The sequence below is a fragment of the Erythrolamprus reginae genome, chromosome 2 (genome assembly GCF_031021105.1).
Source record: "Erythrolamprus reginae isolate rEryReg1 chromosome 2, rEryReg1.hap1, whole genome shotgun sequence".
Taxonomy (NCBI): Eukaryota; Metazoa; Chordata; class Lepidosauria; order Squamata; family Dipsadidae; genus Erythrolamprus; species Erythrolamprus reginae.
In genome coordinates this window covers 252065207-252078715 of record NC_091951.1, presented here as the reverse complement: position 1 = coordinate 252078715, position 13509 = coordinate 252065207, and the positions used below count along the sequence as shown (strand labels likewise).

Below are 13509 nucleotides of genomic sequence, written 5' to 3'. Positions count from 1 at the left end.
GTATTGGGTTGGACTGGATTGGCATAGAATAGAATAGAAAATGGAATGGAATGGAATAGAGATTGAATTGGAGTGGAGTGTAATAGAATAGAATAATAGCATATAAATCTAATAAATAAATAAATAGGTTCTTCATTGGCCAAATGTGATTGGACACACAAGGAATTTGTCTTTAATGCGTAGGCTCTCAATGTACAGTGGTACCTCTATTTAAGGACTTAATTCGTTCGTGACCAGGTTTAAGTAGAAGCAAGTTTTCCCATGGGAAGCAATGTAAAAGCAAATATTGTGTGCAAACCCATTAGGAAAGAAATAAAACTTTGGAATTTGGATGGGAGGAGGATGAGAAAGAGGAGGAGGACAGTCGCTGCTGAAGGAAGAAGGCGAAATGAGGGGAATAAAAAAAATCCAAAACTTTAAGGCTTAAAAAAGAGGCACTCTGAGGCTGCGAAGTTGTAAATATGACACTGCCTCCTAAGGCAGAACTCTAATAACCTAAGATCAATTGGGGTGGAGGTGTTGAGCCTCCTCTAAATAAGCCCACTCCACACACACACACACACACATCCAGTGAAGGGCTACCAAATTTTTTACTACCATACTGTGGGCGTGGCTTATGCAGGGTGCCCTGCATATCCTTTCAACATCTTTCAGTGCAAATTGGGTGCTCTGGGGTGAAGCTCCATTTTCACAACCCCACTGCATCCCCCATCCCATCCGGGCAGTAGCCCACCCCTGCACACATCCCTCCCAACATCCAAAGGCAAAAACAGAAGGAATACAAAGCACCGCTAACACTCAATATCCGAGTTTCAGCAGAGAAACGTCTATGGAGATTCTCAGTCATCCAGGTCATGGCTGTCCCAAAGAACAATCCCTGAAGCTGAAGAAGCTTCTTGGATGAGAAGCAAAACATCTTCAAGGAAAAACCAGAAAGTGCAGTTGCCTCTTGAAAAAGCATCTTTGGGAGTCGGGACATCAGAGAAGAATCTTGTCTATGCATTTGGCAAGTATGATTGAAGCCCTCGTCTTTACTCTGCTCCCCATCTGGTTAGTTTATCATTCCCATCTTTGCTTCCTTTTGTTTCTTTGTCTTCTTTTATGCTGTTTCTTTCTTTTAGGTGTGCTTTAACACAGAGTTTCCCAACCTTGGCAACTTGAAGATATTTGGACTTCAACTCTCAGAATTCCCCAGCCAGCAAATGGGGAATTCTGGGAGTTGAAGTCTAGATATCTCCAAGTTGCCAAGGTTGGGAAACACTGCTTTAACATATTGTAAACTGCCTAAATTTGTTGGGAGTTGGATGGTATATAAATTGAATGAATGAATGAATGAATGAATGAATGAATGAATGAATGAATGAATGAATGAGGGAAAAGGGAATCTTTGGAGAGGGGTGGCATACAAATCTAATAAATAATAATAAATAATAACTTCTGCACTGAATTCGTTTTGATTTGAGTTTTTAATTCATGAATAAACATGTGTTAAGATTGTGCAGTTTAAGAGTCCTTCTTTCTCTTTTGATATCCATGTTGACTGACAAATTGATTTGTATGGGTAAGAAAAGTTTGGGAACATCACTTTTGTCCCTTTTGAGTGGGGAGAATGTGTACCTGCCAATTCACGCCCTGCACGCACGCACACACACACACACACACACCATACACTTTACAGTAGCAATAAACTTTTGAACTACAATTCCCATTATGATTTGGGGCCACCATCCTGAGCAAATGAAGTAAATGGAGATAGTGGCAATTCTTCGGACAACTGTGTTATTGTTGACTATGTCAAACCATTAACTTGGATAACTCCTGAGTTTGTTCAGCTGTCTTCAGGCTCTGATGTTTTAGCTAACAATTGAAAAAACGTACAGCTTTCTGACAGAAACCCACCATGACTTGAAAAGGAAACATCAGAGCAGAGGAAAATGAAAAAAGAAGAGGTGGCAATAGGCATAAACAAAAAAGGCCAGGTTACAGGATGCACTTTTCTGAATAAATAAATAAATAAATAACTTATATTCCCGAGCTGACGTGGAAAGTAGGCATTCCAATTAATTTAATAAGATTTTTATTTTTGATCTACAATTTAAATGTGTATATTTGTCTACTGGCATGTGACTCGCGGATGGTGATGTTTAGTTTAACAATTAGTTAACAATAAATAGTAAAACAAGAAACTCTTTGGCTGGGGAAAGGAGAATCACAAGAAGGAGGATATTCAAACTGAACTTTCAGTTATCAACTAACTCACTGGTGCCAGACTAAAAACAAAGATTATCTGTCAGTTGGTAAATAGCTGTAGTGCCATTCTCTCCACCATTATTGCTGTCAATTGTAATTACAATAGAAGACAATGAGAGGAATTGGTAAGATTTTTATCCAACTTAATTTTTTTGGTCACATCTTGTTGTATCAGTGACTTTTCCTTCATAAATTATCTTAATGCATGATCTTGACCATTTTTTTTTAAAATCTGGTTGAATCTCAGCTTGAGTTTGCCTGTCTGAAAATGGCTTGGTGCTTTGGTAGATTTCTTTAGAGTTCTGACTTTCTCTTGTAAAAGAGTTTTCCACTCTGGTATGATACCCAGACCTTAATTGCTTTTAATGCCAATCATTTTTAAGCCGATGGCACTCTTTAAATGTCAAATCTGCTTAACAGCCATCAAGAGTCAACAGGCCCTTACCAGACTTAATTTAAATAAAACTTTCTCCATGCTTAGTAAAGCAATAAGCACTAATCCTCCTGTTTATTTGTTATGGATATATTTATGATGGCATCCTCACTGAAGCTTTAATGTGAGTAGTTTCAGGGTTCAAAGTGGTTTTTCTGAATAAAGAAAGTTTACATTCTTTGGCTGCTATTCACATCTTTTATTTCATTTTATTTATCTTTTAAACTTGTTTCTATGTTGTATGTTTTCTAAGGCCTGTTGGATGAGTGACTACCCTTAGAGATCATCCCAGCATAGCACTTGCCTCCCACATATAATGCACATTAGCCAAAATCATTGTTTCTTAATGATTTAAAATTCCATTTTGAATTTTATATTCATTTATATAGGAAACAGTAAAGTAAATGTTTTAATTTTAAAGGTCCTGGAGCCTTTCAGTCCTCACAATATGGCAATTCTGCTGCAGGTCCATGTGCTGGTGGATGAATTCCTTTTTCCTCCTTCCTGTCTCCCTATAAATGGGAGAAAAATCAGAATATTAAAATATTTTAAAGAAAACATACACTAAGTACCTCTAGGTTTTTGTTTTCAAGAGGAAGATTTGGTACTATTTACACACAATTTATGCAAGAGCTTTTTATCACTGGTAACTTAGAAATCCTCATTATATAACAAATTGGTGTAGGACAAACAGTGTTAGCCACAATACAGTGTTCCCTCGATTTTCGTGGGTTCAAACTTCGCGGAAAGTCTATACCACGGGTTTTCAAAAATATTAATTAAAAAATGCTTTGTGGGTTTTTTCCCCTGTACCCGATGACGTCATATGTCATCGCCAAACTTTCATCTGCCTTTAATAAATATTTTTTTTAATAAACTTTAATAAATAAACATGGTGAGTAATACAGTAATCTGAATGGTTGCTAAGGGAATGGAAAATTGCAATTTAGGGGTTTAATGTGTTAAGGGAAGGCTTGTGATACTGTTCATAGCCAAAAATAGTGTATTTACTTCCGCATCTCTACTTCGCGGAAATTCAACTTTCGCGGGCGGTCTCGGAACGCATCCCCCGCGAAAACTGAGGGAACACTGTAATATTGTATGGCCATAAAAATAAATCTTTTTACAGATCATTAAGAGTAAATGTCTATTTCAAACCTATTTGTAACTGGAGTTCAGAATTAAAGAAATGGCTACTACAGATAACATTCCAAAGCCATCTTAGCAATGAAGCAACATATCCATTATTTTCAAAGAATATTTTTGTGTTCGCTTTCTAATTTAGTAGATGTTCCTGACTGAGGAAGGAATTGAAGGTACTGAGCAAATTTTAGTCCTGCTTTAACACAAAGCAACTGGGTGACTTTGGGCTAGTACCTCAGAAAGAAGCATTTATGAAGCCTTAGAAAAGCAGGCCAAACTACTTCTGAACAGCCTTACCAAGAAAACTGCAGTCATCTTAATCAAAAATGATTTAAAGGCAAAAATGAAATGAAATACAATCAGCCCATATTTCCTTAATTTATAATATTAAATTGGATGTGTTTTTTTTTTACACAAATGGAAGTTACATAGAATATTAAGACAACAACTTACTGGATATATTGTAGGGTTTTTTTCAACAATACCAAGGGGAGTAACCTGCAAATGAAAGCAGCAGAATGATGATTATGAAGTACCATAATAATTTAGGCATTCTTTGGAATTTATCAGATACTTTTCCAATCATGGTATCTTTCCAGCTCCTTATACTATGGAATCATTTGACTTCAATGTGTTCTCAGCAAAAGTCTATGCAGCCAATTAAAATCAGAATATAGACACTTTCATGAATAGGAGGAACTCATTTTTTTATTAGGCTTATGAAAAATATCTGTATCAGTTTCTTATTTGTGGATATCAGCACGAGTGAATAATACTGATTCTTAACCATGAAAAAACAACACATTTCCCAGGTTACACAGGTGCTTACTAAATATATTACTGGTACAATATTAGAATGGAAAATAGTGGTTCTGGTCAAAAAAGTTAACTGAAGTTCTTGCCTGCAGGCAAACAGATGTTGCAAAGCTGAAGCTCATCACACTAAGATTCTATTTCTGTTTTCAAAGAAATGATGGTGGAATCATGTTTTTTGACCTGTGACCCAAATTGCTTGCGATTATTGTGTGAATAGATAATTTGCAACAGATATCAAGGCAGGAGACATTAGCTAAAATAGCTACCACTTGGGAGGAGAAGATGGGGGAGAATTTAAGTTGGAACAGTGGGTGGAAACAAACGAAGAAATTTAATAGGGAACAATGTAAATACCACTAAGTGAAACAAAAAAAAGAAACATATACAGGATGGGGAAAATCTTGCTCAAGAGCAGCATATACAGTGGTACCTCTACCTAAGAACACCTCTACTTAAGAACTTTTCTAGATAAGAACTGGGTGTTTAAGATTTTTTTGCCTCTACTTAAGAACCCGAGCCCGGAAAAATTTCCCAGTAAATTTGACAGCGGCATGAAGGACCAGCCAGTTTCCTGCCATTCCCCCTTTAATCCTGGCCATTTGGGCTGCCAGAGGAGCCTTTCGGTGGTGCTTAAGGAGGCTTTGGCAGTCCAGAGCTAACAAAGCATTTTCCTTTCTCTGGGTGCTTGAACAGAGAGTAAACCTCTGCCAACGCCCAGAGAAAAGAAATGCTCCCTTCACTCTGGGCAGCCGAGGAGTCACCACAGCAAAGGAAAGGCGCCGGCTACAAAGCGAACGAGTGGCAGGAGAAGGGAGCCCTTCAGCATGGGAAGGAAGAGGCAGCAGGTAGCAGCAGCTAGTGTATGGGAGGCAGTGTATGGGAGGCACCTCACGCCAGGTGTATTAGAGGCGCATGCTCCTCCTCACCGCCTCAGATTCCTTCTTCTTTTTTAAGCCTTAAAGTTTTGGATTTTTTTGATTCCCCTCATCTTACCTTCTTCCTTCGGCAGCAACTGTCCTCCTGGTTCCTATGGGAAAAATTGCTTCTACTTAAGAACCTGGTCACAGAACGAATTAAGTTCCTAAGTAGAGGTACCACTGTATAAGGAGAACTTGACTGTTCTAGTGGACTACAAATTCAACATGTCACAGCAGTATAATGCAGCTGCAAAAAAAAAAAAAAAAGCAATTGATATCTCAAGGAGCCTCAAGATAAACAGATATCAGAGTACACAAAAGTAATTATCCCGTTGTATTCAGCCTTAGGCCTATCATGGTCAGTCCTCCACCACTCAGTTTAAAAGATATTTTTTTAAACTGTAGCGAATTCAGAGAAGGGCTACCAAGATGGTGAAGAGATTGGAATCTGGTGAAAGCATTGAAGTCCTACAAGCGAAGGCAGGATTAAAAGATCTAGATAAGGTTAGCAGAAGAGAGGTTTGAAAGGAGATGTGATAGCTAGCTGAAATATTTGAAGGGCTTCACACTGTAGAGCAGGGATCTCCAATCTTGGCAACTTTTAAGACTTGTAGACTTCAACTCCCAGAATTCCTCAGCCAGGAATTCTGGGAGTTGAAGTCCACAAGTTTAAAAGTTGCCAAGGTTGGAAGACCCCTGCTGTAGAGGGTCCTGACTCATTCTCACTTGTTTCAAGTAAGAGTAGAATTAATAGGATGAAACTTCAAAGATATAAAGAAAAACATGATGATAAATTACGGGCATTGGGGAGTGCGCATGTGGGCGTTTATTCATTTGAAGAGAGATCTTGCCAAGGTTTGGACTATTCCAGGATTTCTGTTGACTCTTTGAACAATTCACAGTTAACTCTTGTGGACTCAAAGAAGGGGGAGTTGTGAGGAATCACAGCTGACTTCATTGTTCTCTTTTGCTCCTGCTTTTGACCATATTCCATGACTGTTATCTGGGTGAGAGAAATTTGACTCTGCTTAAATGTGTGTGCTTTTAACATTGTTTCAGATAAACTACTTTTATTTCTTCTGTGTATTTGACTTTGCATTCCCCTCTCACTGGGGGCTATTAACGAGAAGCCCGGCATAACACTAGGGAGAGCGAAAAATGGCCCAACTGGCCTACTGCAAGTTTGTTTGGTCCGTTGGGCCCATTTTTTGCCATCCAAAGGCTCTAGAGCAGAGGTCCCCAACCGCCGGTCCGCGGACCGAGACCGGGCCGTTGGGGTTTTCCAGCCGGTCCGCGGCGCCGCTGCCCTCCCGGCAGAGGACATTATGCAGGACAGGGTGGGGCGTCGGGCAGGGCGGGGAGAATCAGGAGGCTCCTTTGGCGGCTGGGGGCTGCCTGGCTTTGTGATTTTGGCTGGGGGGGAGTTAGGAAGGTCCTACTTCTCCCCCCCCAGCCAAAAACTCAAAGCCTATCTGCTGGATACGGGCGATGAGCGGGACGAGCGGTGCCGAAGCCGGTGGCTGTGGCAGCTGCTGCAAGAGGCTTCCGCGCCGCTCTGTCCCACTCATCGCCCGTATCCAGCAGATAGGCTTTGAGTTTTTGGCTGGGGGGGGGACTTAGGAAGGTCCTACTTCTCCCCCCCCCAGCCAAAAACTCAAAGCCTATCTGCTGGATACGGGCGATGAGTGGGACAGAGCGGCGCGGAGGCCTCTTGCAGCAGCTGCCACAGCCACCGGCTTCAGCACCGCTCGTCCCGCTCATCGCCCGTATCCAGCAGATAGGCTTAGGGGGGTGAAAACCGCCTTCCCCCCACCCTCTGGAAATCTGAAAATTAACTGGCCAGCACGCATAGGGCAAAGCCTCATGTGCCTTCAGATATGGCTCCATGTGCCACCTGTGGCACACGTGCTACAGGTTCGCCATCGCGAGTCTATAGAGATTGTCAGTTACCCAGGTCATGGTTGTCCCAAAGATGCAAAAAACATGCCGCTGAAGAAGCTCCTTTGGATGAGAAGCGAAAAACTAGAAATTCCACTTGCCTCTTGAAAAAGCACCTTTGCGGTGACTGTACTACCAGGTTCTGGAGAAGAATATCAAAGTAGTATTGCGTATAATCTGAAGCTTACACAAATGTGAGCCATGCAGCACAATGATCCTAAACACACGAGAGAATAACTATAGCAGAGGAACTTTCTCATTCCAAAATGGTCAAGTCAAACCCCAGACCTTACTCAATTAAATTGCTGTAAAGCAAGTTGTTCATGCAAGATTAGAAGTATTACTAAAAATACTTCCAAGGCAATATGCTGAATACCTATAGGAAAAGAAAAATATTAAAAGCCATTGTACTTAAAAGAGTAGTTAATAGTTATGAAGTCTAACTGTTCATGTACCATTTCCCACAAAAGACAATTATTAACTCAATGTTTTCATGAAAGATATTGACACAACGCACTGTTGTTTATACGCTTTAAACAGAAACTCTCACCCCTTAAAAGGATTTAGACCAAATTCTGATCACACTCTAGACATTCACAATCATTATTTTGCAATAGCATGGTATTAAAGATTTTTGCATGTTGCATTTTCTTGGTGGGGCCATATCAGATTGGAACGAAAAAGATCACCTTTAGTACCACCACTGGATCTCAGATTGACTGAATAGTAAAAAAAAAAAAAATCCCCAAAAGAACAAAACAAAACTCAAGAACAAACACACCCCAGAAAACTGTATTTTTCGGAGTGTAAGGTGTACCTTTTTCCTCCCTAAAAGTGGCTGAAAAGTAGGGTGTGTCTTATACTCTGAATGTAGCTTTTTTGAAGCCTTTTCCCCCCAGCCCTAACGTGGCACTAATGAACTTCCTGACTTTACTGGCTTGCAGGCTTTTTTCATTGCTAATTGGTCAGGTTTTTTTCCAGCCTTCAGTCTTTGCAAGCTTTTTTCCCATTACTACTCGCTCCAAATAAGTTTTTTTCCAGCCCTAACAAAGTGCTAACGATCTTCCCAGATCTTACTGGCTTGCAGGCTTTTTATTGTTACTTTCTCTTAAGAAAGGTTTTTCCAGCCCTAAGTCTTTGCAGGCTTTTTTTCATTGCTATTTGCTCCGAATAAGGTTTTTTTAAAGTCCAAGCCAGGGGATAAAATAATGTGCTGAAGCTGACTAGACTAAGGACACTAGCCAGATGAATATCTGGCAGGCAGGCTTTCCCTCCTATTTTCCTCCCCAAAAGCTAAGGTGCATCTTATACTCCAAAAATTATGGTACACTTCTTTTCTCCTGTTCTACCATTCCACACCAAATCATGAGTGCATAGCACAGTAATACTTCTTAAAGGACAGGCACTATTCCAATCAGGAAACATCATTTCTGCTTCATCAGAAAAAAATCTGTTGTGTCTCAGAAGCTAAAATAGAAGGCACATTTCAGCACTGATTTCAGCACTCTGATGGTGGTGGTGGGGTTTTAACATATCCTAAGTCTAGCTTTCTAATATCAGAAATAAAATATGTTATTGGAATTAATCAGCAAAAGGATACACTCTGCATACATACATACCTGGACATGATACTTGACAATATAATAGGAAATCCATAGAGGAATAATAATGTTAGTTATAGTAAGTTTTCCAGTATTGTACATCTTGAATACCTAAAAATAAATTTAAAAATTAGTTTTTTGCTGCTTGATTGCATCAATATGATTTCATTGGATTTGTTGAAATTAAAAAATGATGTTTTAATGTTATTTTTATGTAATAGCAAACTACAGTACAATCCGGTAGGAACAAATCTCCTTTGCCTTCTGGAATAGCCATGGGGTAAGATAAATTTATCTGTACATACTTATCATGTTATCCCACACTAAACTATAATTTTTATGCATAGCTGAATTAGCCATAAAGCTAATTCATTCCAAATAAGTTTTCAAAAATCAGTTTGTTGGGTACAGATAGGAACATTCACACAAAATGAGACAAGATTTTCAGCTCTTCCCTCCATGCTGAAAGATAAAAGGTGCCTTGCAGCATATAGTTATCTCAGAGACTTTATACAAATGTTCTTTACCCCCCCCCCCCCCCAAATTAAGAACTTTCACACATTGCCAAATTCCTTTAGGAAAACAGCCTGCTTTGTTATCCAAATATAGCAAATCCCAGATATATTACAGAAATACATCGCCCAGACCTCACTTCCTTTGTAGAACCCTGTGTCTTTTAATTGCACCAGCTGTGATTTAGTTTTGCAGAGATTTTCAAAAACAGAAGGCTGAAAAACTGTTAGAAAATATTCCTGGGTTTTAATGGAGCTACTTCAAACATACGTATATATTAAAGATGTTTTGTTGTTATTTTGGCCATACTGGGGCCCTGATTAAGATTAATCACCTTTGTCCTTATATACAAGTAGTCTTCAACTTACAATAGTTCATTTAGTGATGGTTCAAAGTTGCAACAGTACTAGATAAAGTAACTTATGACCATTTTTCACAATTACATCCTTTGCAGCATCCTCACGATCATGTGATCAAAATTTAGGTGCTTGGCAACCAGTTCATATTTATGACCATTGCTGCGTCCCAAAATCCTGTGATCACCTTTTACGACCTTCTGACAAGCAAAGTCAATGGGGTAGCCAGATTCACTAAACCAACTGTTATTAATTCATCATCTGCAGTGATTCACTTAACAGCTGTGGCAAGAAAAGTTGTAAAATGGGCCAAAGCTCACTAACAACTGTCTCACTTAACCACCAAAATTGTGGGCTCTATTGTGGTCATAGGTCAAAATTCGCTGCATGCAGCGAATGGCTGTGATTCTCCTTTATACAAACAATCTCTATTTCCCCCCCTATTTTCTACTATGCTTTTACCTTTTTACATCATGACCCACTCAGATTCAATCTGAAATAGGGGTAGTATCTAAATCCAACCCAGTCAAGAAAGCTCAATAAACAAAACCCAGGAAGTTCTGATTTGCTGGGGATATTTACATATTTTATTATGTGGAGCATTACCATATTATATTTCAATGATGGCAAACATATGGCACGTGTACCATAGGTGGCACACGGAGCCATATCTGAGGGCATGCAAGGGATTGCCCTATGTAGCTCCAGCATACATGTGTGTGCTGGCCAGCTGATTGTCGGCCTTCTTTTCAGCCATTTTTGCTCTTCCTTGGCTTTAGGAAAACTTCCTTTTGCTGGGAAAATAGCCCAATGGACCAACCGGAAATTCGGAAACCAACTTCCGGTTGTCCCATTCGGCCATTTTTCGCCATCCCCAGGCTTCAGGAGGTTTTCCTGAAGCCTGAGGACGGCAAAAAAATCCCAGCCCAATGGGCCAAACAGAAGTCTGGAGGTTTAAGTGAGGCCTGTGCGCATGTGTGGGGGAGGCGGGTGTGTGTGTGCATGCTACTACTACTAATATTATTATTAATTGGCGACAAATCCAATTAATAATAATAAAATAATAATAATAATAATAAAATTAATAAAATTATTATTATTATTATTATTAATAATAATAATAATAATAATAATAATAATAATGGGGTTGTGCACACATGTGGGGAGGAGTGCATTGCATTATGCACATGGGCATGCAGGGGCACACTTTTGGGCGCATGCACGCCATTTAGGCACCCAACCCATGAAAGGTTTGCCATCACTGTTGTATATCATTATAGCCACAGTGGTGCAGTGGGTAGAGTGCAGTACTTCCAGCTACTTCTGCTGATAGGGCTAACTGTTGTATTTGCCCAGAGTTTGAATTGTGAATTTACCAATTTTATTTATTTATTTATTGCTAGGAAGGTATTATGATGAGCCTTGGTGGTGCAGTAGTTGAGGTGCAGTATTGCAACCTACTTCTACTGATCACCGGCTGCCAGCAGTTTGGCAGATCAAATCTCAGTAGGCTCATGGTTGACTCAGCCTTCCATCCTTCCAAGGTCGGTAAAATTGAGGACCCAGATTGTTGAGGGCAATAAGTTTACTCTCTGTATACCGATTAGAGAGGGATGTAAAGCACTGTAAAGTGGTATATAAGTCTAAATGCTATGCTACGCTATCACTGTTATATATCATTATATTCACCTTAACACACTTTTTAACACCCTCCTTGCCTTCCGTAAGAGTCTCAAGATTCATTTATGTCACCAGGCTTGGGGCTATTAGACTTCTGCCCCCGGCCAACGAAAGTTATGCGACTTAGTGGATGGAATGAGTATGAGTGTTATTATGGTCTTCGGGTTTTTAGATTATTAATTATATATTGTTATTTTATATGTTGTAAGCCGCCCTGAGTCCTCAGAGGGGCGGCATGAAAGTCCAATAAATATATACTGTATATAAATAAAAATAAAACATTTTAGCTTTCTTGAGACAATGACGTGATCCAATGACCTACTGATTCAATACCTCTACTTTAAAAAGACACCAGGTAAATACTAGAGACATCTTTAAGCAAGAAAGTCAATTAGAGCAGTGTTTCCCAACCTTGGCAATTTGAAGATATTTGGACTTCAACTCCCAGAATTCCATTCGCTGGCTGGAGAATTCTGGGAGTTGAAGTCCAGATATTTTCAAGTTGCCAAGGTTGGGAAACACTGAATTAGAGGTATGTATGTGGGCATTAAACCACACAAATCATAACACACGTCTGCTAAGCGCTTGTCAGATCTCACATCCAGTGGACCAGGGAGTTTCATTTTTCTTAAATGTTATTTGTTTTGAAATCTTTTCTTTAAAATAACTATTGCAATAATTCGACATTGCCACCCTGAGTCCTCCGGGATTGGGCGGCATAGAAGTCAATAAAATAAATAAATAAATTGTTACACATTTCCCTTTTTTTGTTTACGCATTACACTTGTTATCATCATGTCATTTGTCGTTATTGCAAAAGGGAATTTCTACCTTAAATCCCAATAAAATGTAGGGTTGCAATCTTAAATCGATCAAAAACCTTCCTTTGCTTTAGGTAGAGGCACCTTCCATGAAACTGGTACCCGGGCCAGATGCTGTACTACAACCCCCATCGTCCTCAGCCGCCGTGGCCAGAAAGCACGGGAATCCGACGGGAATCCCCTATCCTCCCCACCACCACCACTTGTGCTGGGCTTCACCTGTCTCTTCCAGAACTTCTCGGGCTGGAGGAAGCGCTGCCAGAAACCTTCCACCCAGCCGACCTTCCGCGGGGGAAGGACCGGTTCCCGGGGGCTCAGCTCCTGGTCTTTGAGCCAGCGGCGGCGCAGCTCTCGCAGCTGCTGCCGCCGGAGCTTCTCATCCGGGGTGTAGCCGATCACCTCCTCGGGGAGGTCTCTGGGTTGCATCCCCGAACCCGGACCCCGCGACATCTTCTTAGCCGAGCCTGATCTCAGACACTTGCTTCGGGCCCCGCGCCCCTCTGCGCCTGCGCGACCTTCCTGCGGCGAGAGGACAGTCTTGGGTGGGTGGAAAGGGGAACGTCACTTCCCGTGGTCGGCCATAGAGAGAGGAGTAAAGACAAGCTATATCAGGGGCTATACGGAGGGGCATCTGTTTCCGGTTATAATAAATCTATTGCCCATAGATTTTCCCTATTCATTATTTTTCTCATGATTATGGGGAATTAGGCCGAACGATTCTACAAGCGTCTTGAAATATCTTCGTTTGGTATTTTAAAACGAACGAGAAAGGATTACCTTGAATGCCTTTTCTATATGCAAGAGTTATTAATTAATTTATTTTTTATTTCATCAAGAATGCATTAGATCAGGGGTCTCTCACCTTCGTAACTTTAAGCCTGAGGGACTTCAACTCCTAGAATTCCCCAGCCCAGGTTGCTTTGCTGGCTGGGCAATTCTGGGAGTTGAAGTCTTCCAGGCTTAAAGTTGCCAAGGTTGGAGACCTCTGTATTAGATAACAGATATAAAAACATAATTATGAATACATGAAATGGATATGAA

At 40.4% G+C, this 13509-nt stretch overlaps 1 protein-coding gene across 1 annotated transcript; it reads right to left on the bottom strand.

Moving 5' to 3' along the window:
* Nucleotides 1-2060: 2060 nt before the first annotated feature.
* Nucleotides 2061-13040, bottom strand: LOC139158910 (NADH dehydrogenase [ubiquinone] 1 beta subcomplex subunit 6-like). Its single transcript, XM_070736249.1, has 4 exons — nt 12688-13040; nt 9117-9209; nt 4280-4324; nt 2061-3195 (listed from the first exon to the last, which is right to left on the bottom strand). Exons 1-4 carry the CDS (start codon nt 12916-12918, stop codon nt 3118-3120), a joined length of 447 nt encoding a protein of 148 aa, XP_070592350.1. The 5' UTR covers nt 12919-13040; the 3' UTR covers nt 2061-3117.
* Nucleotides 13041-13509: the final 469 nt, after the last annotated feature.